At 37.5% G+C, this 8612-nt stretch overlaps 2 protein-coding genes across 2 annotated transcripts; one reads left to right on the top strand and one right to left on the bottom strand.

Moving 5' to 3' along the window:
- On the top strand, positions 1 to 1030 carry LOC121237023. The gene is made up of 2 exons (XM_041133579.1): positions 1 to 125; positions 289 to 1030. Exons 1-2 carry the CDS (start codon positions 108 to 110, stop codon positions 841 to 843), a joined length of 573 nt encoding a protein of 190 aa, XP_040989513.1. The 5' UTR covers positions 1 to 107; the 3' UTR covers positions 844 to 1030.
- Positions 1031 to 1272: 242 nt separating this feature from the next.
- On the bottom strand, positions 1273 to 2513 carry LOC121246228. Its single transcript, XM_041144314.1, has 2 exons — positions 1905 to 2513; positions 1273 to 1779 (listed from the first exon to the last, which is right to left on the bottom strand). Exons 1-2 carry the CDS (start codon positions 2511 to 2513, stop codon positions 1273 to 1275), a joined length of 1116 nt encoding a protein of 371 aa, XP_041000248.1.
- Positions 2514 to 8612: the final 6099 nt, after the last annotated feature.

Here is an 8612-nt window from a genome sequence, read left to right as displayed (position 1 = left end):
ATGAGCGGAGTGTTGGGTCCTTAATACATCGGTGGTCTGCCATTCAAAAGGCAACGAACAAATTTTGTGCTAAACTCGCACAAGTTGAAGGGTTGAATCAAAGTGGCATGACTGAGCAAGACAAGGTATAAGTATCCACTTTTTTATTATTTTCAGCACTTAATTATGATATTTATGCGTTATATCATTTATCTTCAATGGGTGGTTAATTATTTGATTTTATGCTTTCATTGGAAGTTTGACAAAGCTAAGGTCATGTATCAATCGCTTGAGAAAACGTCATTTCAGTTCGAGCATTGTTGGCAGCTATTGAAGGACCAGCCGAAATGGAATCAGCATTGCACAAAGGATGGGATGAAGCGAAGGTTGACGATGTCCCCGACATATTCTCGTACCTCAACAGTTGCACCTAATTCACCTATAGATTCAGTTGGTGGTACAGAGGCCGAAAATCTAGTGGAGAATGATGTCATCAAATTGGATAGGCCAATGGGAAGAAAAGCTGAGAAAGGAAAACGTAAGGCCCAAACCAGGGCATCAGATGAGCTTGTGGAGTTGAGCAAGCATAAGTATACTCTCCTAGAGGAGTCACGTGCTCAGGAGAAAGAATTATTTCGACTCAAGGCCGAGAAGATGGCATATGATCGAGAAAGGGAGGGAAATAAAAGTAGACAAGAGGACGAGCGACTGAGGTTGGAGGCGGAGAAACTGGAAATCGCCCGGTGGGAGAGAGAGGAGCTCATAATGTTGCTCGATCTGAGTACGTTGCCTGGAGTTCAGCTGGTATATTTCCAGCAACTTCAAAGGGAGATATTGGCGAGACGCAATACATCAGATAATTGATCAGAACATTCTTTTTTGTAACTTATTTTTTTATTCAATATTCGGTATCTTTGTATTTTATAATTGGCACATTAGTATAACTTGTTAGACTGTTGAGATTGATGTTGATGGTTTTTTTTAAGGACTTTGGCACGTTTGTTGTATTTTATAATTTGTACATTAGCAAGTAAATATTGAGAAGATAGAAAAATGTAGTCTATGAATTTGACTCTAACACATGGATAGATGTTGCTTGATTACACTTGGACATTACAAATTTTTAAAATATTACAGATAATGAAAATATTACAGTAACAATTAGCATGTTCTTGAAGTAAACATCTTTTTTTGGAATGGAAATTGTGGAAATAGGAATACATGGTCGCTACTAATATTAAAAAGATAGAAAATCCAACAGAACCTTCTCTTCTATTGTTGGGAATAAATCTGTCATTCATGTTCAATTAAGTCTGCTTGTAGTTGATGATGTGCTGAGTTGTTTCTAATTTCATGATGGCGCTGAATGAAGTTGATAAATTCTATTGTTGGATTGCGCGACAGTTCTGGAATATCATCATCAACTTGATCATACTCCATGTTTGGACCCTGACTATCATCACGCTCGTCCTCAATGATCATGTTATGTAGAATAACACATGCTTTCATTATATTTGTTAGCTCATTGACTTTGAAAAATCGGGAAGGTCCACGAACGATTGCAAATCGTTGTTGAAGTACCCCGAAGGCACGCTCGACATCTTTTCTTGCAGATTCTTGTGCTGCGGTAAAGTTTTTCTTCTTATTACCTTGGGGTGATGGAATCGTCTTCACAAACGTTGACCACTTGGGATAAATACCATCAGCAAGGTAGTACCCCATAGTGTAGTCGCTGCCATTGATTGTGTAATTGACTAGAGGAGCACGCCCTTGGGCAAGTTCCGTGAAAATAAAAGATCTCTCTAGCACATTAATATCGTTATGTGAACCGGGCATACCAAAAAATGTATGCCATATCCAAAGATCATATGAAGCAACTGCTTCTAAAATAATAGTTAGTTCACGGATGTGACCAGAGTACATACCTTTCCAGGCAGCGGGACAATTTTCCACTTCCAATGCATGCAATCAATGCTTCCCAACATTCCTGGGAATCCCCGTTGTTCACCAACCACAAGCAATCGAGTAATATCATTCGCATTTGGAGATCGCAAATATTCATCTGAAAAAACAGTTACAATTGTCTTACAGAATTTTTTGAGGCTCTCCATTGCGGTGCTTTCTCCAATATGTATGTATTCATCCATAAAATCTCCAGTAACCCCATATGCCAGCATTCTAAGTGCTGCAGTTATCTTTTGCATAGAAGATAAACCGAGTCTTCCGGCATTATCTCTTCTCTGGACGAAGTAGGGCTCGCAAGCCTCTACCTCATTTAGAATACGGAGAAATAGGGGACGACTCATCCGAAATGTCCTTCGAAATAGATTGGAGGGATATACTGGATTTTCTGCGAAATAGTCATGAAACAGGCGCTGATGCGCTTGAATATGATCACGCCGAATAAACTTACGACGTTGGCGATTGCCACGATGTCTCGATGACTCTCCATCAGCCTCAACATTAAGAACAACATCCAACTCATTATTAGATGACAAGTATGTGAGCAATTTACGAAAGAAAGAACGAGCCATTTGATGAAGGGAGTTGGAGATGAGACTTGGGTATTTGAGAATGTGAATGCAAGCAGAATACGTATTTATAGAGAAAAAATTTACCGTTACAGATAAGACAAAAAATGTTATCGTTGGAGAAAAGAGAAAAAAAGTTACCGTTAGAGAAATGACAAAGCATGTTACCATTGGAGGCAGGAATTCAAAATGTTACCTTTGTACTATTTTGCAAAACAATTTATCATTAATACGTGGGTAGGTATTACCGTTAGAGAAATTGAAAAAAATATTACCGTTTCTTGAAAATGAAAAACATGTTATCGTTAGACAAATGCAAATAAAATATTACTCAAGTATATACGGACAAAATCATATTAAAAAATACCATCGCGTTGGACAATGCATATATTAAAAAAAATATTATTTTTAATTCCGATGTTGAATTGAAAAATAATATTGTATCCGAGAAAAAAAAATCGTATAATTTTAATAAAATGTGATATTTGAAAAGGAGAGAATAAGACGAAAGAATTAGTGGTTAAGAATGGAAATAGAAGTGAGAGAAAAAAATAATAAAGAAAGAATAGAAGAATATTATTTTAATAGAATAGAGAAATGATAGAGAATGAGATGTAGAAGGTTTTTTGAAGATGAGTAAAATTTAGGATAAAATTATAGGGAGTGTCATTTTTAGCTAAATTATAGGGAATTTTATAGGGAACCCAATGTGAATGCTCTAAGGCTCCGAGAGTGAGAGGCAGAGATGAGGTGAGAGTGGCAATTGGTGGAAGTGTTTGCCCCTTTTACAGGGACGTTTGGATCAATAATCCATCTCAACTCATCATTATAATTTTTTTAAACTCTAATATAAAATATAATAAATAATTAACTTTTTCGAATCTCAAAATAATAATAATATTAAAAAATAATATTCTAACAATATTTTATCACCTCAACTCAACTCAGTTCAACATCTAAATACAACAAGTTAAAATTGAAATAAAATATTGTCATAATATATTTTTTTAATTTTATTTTTTATTTTAAGATTTAAAAAGTTACATTGTTTATTTTATTTTATGTGAAAATTTAAAAAAATTGTAATGATTAAATGAAATAAGATTACTTAGTTAAAATGAAATGAGTTGAAAGCTAAAAAAATATTGTTAAAATATTATTTTTAATATTATTACTATTTTGATATTTGAAAAAATTGAATTGTTTATTATATTTTGTGTAAGGATTTAAAAAAATTGTAATGATGAGATGAGATGAGATTATATTAAATTAGATGAAACACTTTCAATATCGCCTTAATAGAACATGTTTATTTGGCTTTTGAAAATAAAATAGTTAAATAAAAGTATTATAAATTAAAAAATTATTTGAATATTATTTTTTAATGTCATTTTTGTTTTGAAATTTTAAAAAAATTGTATTTGATTTTTCTATTTTGTTTGGAAGTTTAGAAAATTTGTTTTATTTTTTTTATCATTAGATAATGATTAGATAATTGATTAGATGAAAAAATTAAAAATTAAAAATTAAAAAGTTTTTTGCATTTGAGAGATATGTGGAAAGAAAATTGCGAGAAGTTTTGAAAATTTCTCATTTTATCTCATTACCCAAATATGCCCTAAGATTCATTGTTGATAGGGTGGCAATATATTATGATACGACCCGTGAACACAACATGAAATAAGTGAGTTTGAGTTTAATAAAAATGAATTCGAATAAAAACAGGCTGACTCGATAAGACATGGTCAATTGCAGGTCAACCCGCAATCAATCCATATAACGCGAATAAATTATATTTTCAAATTTTATAAATGCTCTTATATGTTTTTTTATTTATTGTTGAAAATATGTAATATTAATATTAGTATTTGTCTACTTAATATCTATTAAACCTTTTTTTTTTGTTAATATGTAATTTTATTTCATGAAAATATTAATTTTCTTTTATATCATTGATTTGGATATTGATAATAAAATATTTTATCATTTATTGTAATTGTGAATGATTTATATAGTTATCCTTATATTATATGAAATAATATTAATTGGGTTAAAAAATAAATATACGGATCAGTTCAACCCATTCATATGAAACATATTGAAATGAGTCGTGTCAAGGTTAATCCAATAAAATTGTGTTAAGCAACTCGTGTCATGTCACCTATTATTTATATAGGTTGAGCTAGAGTTTTAGGTTTGACCCGTTTAATTAAACAATTCAAGTTTGGGTTGGCCTATATATTCTAATATATATTTGAATACTCATGATTTGATACGACACGAATATGACTTGCAAATACGAATTACCACCCATAGTTATTGATTTGATTTTTATTGGAATGCAAGTATAAGTTATAAATTTATATTAAATTATCTTTTATGTTTACAACATATCATTCCGACTTGTTAAATTTTAAACAAAATAAATTATTTACATCAACTCTACAAGAAACGAGTGATATAGTTACAACATTTCTTTAGTGACGATAGGTAGAATACATGATGGACATATTTCAGGATCATACATATCCTCTAGGCATTCAAGGGCATTTTTTGCTAGGTGGTGACCTACCATACTAGCTTCTTGGTTTGCATATTATTTTCCTTGCATCTTCTACAAGACAACCACCCAAACTACAGTTCAGGTTGTACTGTTTCAGTAAATCCACCACTTGCTTTGAATCCCCCTCCAAACAGAATTGCGTTAGGCCAAGTTCTTTGCAGAAAACTGCTGCCAATAGTAGGCCATAAGCTTCAGCATCCAAAGGTACTCCTTTGAGGGTTTTGTTTGTAGGCAGGCCTCCAGTAACCCGTCCATGATGATCTATGATGAGTACTCATATTCCAATTCTCCCTTCCTTCAAGTTTACAGTCACATCTCAGTTGACCTTGAAGGATCCCACATTCAGTTTTGACCACCTCGGAGCCCCTGCTTGAGCCTTGAGACTAATTCTTGGGTCCCCTGTGAGTGCCTCCCTGCATGCTAACAATTCAGCCTTGGCTCGTTGGTTGACAGCAGTTGGATGTCTGAACTTTTTGCCATGGATAAAATCATTCATTCTAGACCATATTCCTCTCATGGTGACTGCCAGCTCATCAAGTTCCTCTGCAATGAGAATCTCTACAGTCTTCACCATATATCAAACACCAAGTCACTGTGAATAGATAGCTTCTTCACTTTCTTTATTCCTTGACCCCGCACATCCTTAGTAGCAATACAACCCCATAGGACATGGCCAGAGGTTTCAGGCTCCTACTTACAGACCAAACATGAGCTATTCTCTACGACTTTTCTTCTTCTCAGATTTGCTAATGTTGGGAGAGCCTCATTACATGCTCTCCATAAAAACATCTTAGTAGCAAGGGTTACTCTTAGCTTCCAAATAGTCTTCCAAACTTGGTTTTCCTTCGCTTTGATTGAGGTCTCCCTTTCTAAAACTCTTTCCATCTTTTTGCTGAGGTGATATCCGCTTTTGACAGTGTATATCCCATTGGTAGTAAACTGCCTGACTATCTTGTCTTCTCTCCCACCCAAGCTAATTGGTATTGCTTTGATGTCATATATTTCCTGCTAGGAGAAAAGTTTATGGAGTAGAGGTTCCTTCCACTGCTTCAGTTGGGGGTCAATGAGATCACATACTTTTCCACACCAGCAATTAGCTTCTCGAATGGACTGGACCTTGTAGGGGGGGGGGAGGATGGTATCCATTTATCTTTCCATATATTCACTTGTTGGCCATTCCCTACCCTCCATATGAGGCCTTCCTTTAACAAACTTAAACCTACATGAATACCTCTCCAAGCAAAGGATGGCCCTGTTCCCACTTGAGTATCTAGAATCCCAACCTTATTAAAGTATTTATGCTTTAGGATCTTGGCCACTAGAGAATTTGGGTTTTGTAAGATCCTTCATCCTTGGTTTGGGAGTAAGGCTAAGTTAAAGCTCCTGAAATCTCTAAAACCAAGACCTCCCATATCTTTGTTGTAGCTGAGCTGTTTCCAATTGACCCATTGGATGTTGGAAGTATCTTCATTGAAACCCCACCAGAATTTCCTAAGCAATTGATTTAATTTACTAGTTATGGAGGTTGGTAGCATGAACATACCCATAACATAGGTAGGGATGGCTTGGAGGATGGCTTGGAGGAATTTATTTTTTCAGTTTGTTACTCGAGTCCAGGTGTAACACATCGCTCCTTCTTTCTAACATAAGCAAATTTTGAGGATGGAAATTATGTAACAGTTTGCCCCTTCTCTCTAGCGTTGCAAGCCTCGTTACGCATGCCAAACCTCGATGGCATGTTTCTAAAGATATTATGTGATTTCTAAAGTATGCCCAATGTTTTAAATGCACTGGAAATATTTATATGGGGTATTTCCAATATTATTGAACTAAGCATGATTTTAAATAAGACAATTATAATATTTTTTAAGAGTTCTAAAAATATTATAATTGTTGGAAATCATTTAAAATGATTTCCGTTATTTAAAATATTGTGGGATTTGAATTATGTTCAAAACTCTAATTGATTAAATGGTTTTATTCTTTTAAAGATATTAAATAAGACTTCATCATTTTATTAATGATGAAGGAATATTATTTTATAAACTAAAGTTTAGTTTAAATAATATTATACCTTAATTTCTCTCAGTGCTTTTAATTAAGATAATGTTTACGCATTTTAAATCAGTGTTTTAATTCCCCACCGTTAGATCGTTTTGAGGATCCCAAGATGAAGGGTCTGGATTAAATACCTAAGCCCCATCTCTTTCTCCCTCACTTTTCCCTTCCCCCTCTTTCTCTCTCCTCCCTCTCCCCCAGCGTATGCCGCACGCCTCTCTCCCTTTCACCGATTCTCTCCTCAGCCCAGCCCGACGCCGCCATGCGCCGCCCAGCCTCACCGCCACCACCGGCGACTTCTCCTCACGCTGGCGACCAAGCCAGCCACCTCCGACCTCCCCCACGTTTAGCTCTCTCTCATCTCGCGGTAAGCCAACCGAAATGGGTAAAACCCATTTCTCTCCCAGTGCCACTGCACCTCCACCACCTCACAACGGTGACCATCTCTCACAAACCCAGCCACTACGGACCTCCCTCTCCCACTCCGTCACACACACGCACACTACCCAAAAATGGATTTCACATGGTTTTACCACCATGGCCTCCTCTCATGCCAATAAGCACATTCTCACCACCGGCCAACCCCACGCAGTCCTCTCTCTCCTCCTATGGTAGCTCCACCGAAATGGGTTTTACCCATTTCTCTCTCGTGCACCGCCGTACGCGGCTACCCAAAACACTGCACCTCCACCACCTTACACCGGTGACCACCTCTCACAAACCCAGCCACCACGAACCTCCCTCTCACTCTTCGTTGCACACACGCACACAACCCATAAATGTGTCTCACATGGGTTTCTCCCCTTTCCATCGTCATACGTCGCCACCCATGGTGTCCAGCCGCCGCCTCAAGCCTCCCCTGGCCACCATCGGCCTACCCTAGCCACCCATAGCCCCAATCTACCCCTCATGTACGCCCACTTTCTCACGGACTCTCCCTCACCTCACGACTTAGATCCACTGCCGTAGGCCGCCATGCTACCTCCACCTCGTCACCATAACTCCACCAGCAACCTCATGAGCACTTTCATGGCAAGTCACTACCAGCCAAGCTCCCCCTCTATTTTCCATGCCTTGAGACCCACGGCCTAAACTCCTCCATGAGCCACTGTGTTTCTGAAGTGTGCCACCCCGGCACCACCACGAGACCACCACTCTAGGACCACGACCAGACCCGACCCTCATACGCTTAGACCCGCACCTCTAGCCACCTCCAATGGCCAAAACAGCCACTGTAGGTGACTAACCGCCACTGTACACGGCTAGATACGCTGTGTTCCGCCCCTCACCGGCACCATGAGGCCACCATGAGCCCTTCAAAGATCACACCTAACTATCCAAACGCCCAAACAGCCACTGTACATGGGTTAGTTATCACGTACGACCCTTTCGACGTTAACGACTATGACGGTCAGCGAGCAACGCACGGGTTATCTCGTCGATGGTATAACCCTCTATCCCTCGTTATTTATGTTAGATAT

This window comes from Juglans microcarpa x Juglans regia, chromosome 1D (assembly GCF_004785595.1).
Source record: "Juglans microcarpa x Juglans regia isolate MS1-56 chromosome 1D, Jm3101_v1.0, whole genome shotgun sequence".
NCBI classification, from domain to species: Eukaryota; Viridiplantae; Streptophyta; class Magnoliopsida; order Fagales; family Juglandaceae; genus Juglans; species Juglans microcarpa x Juglans regia.
This window is presented reverse-complemented; position numbering and strand designations above follow the sequence as displayed.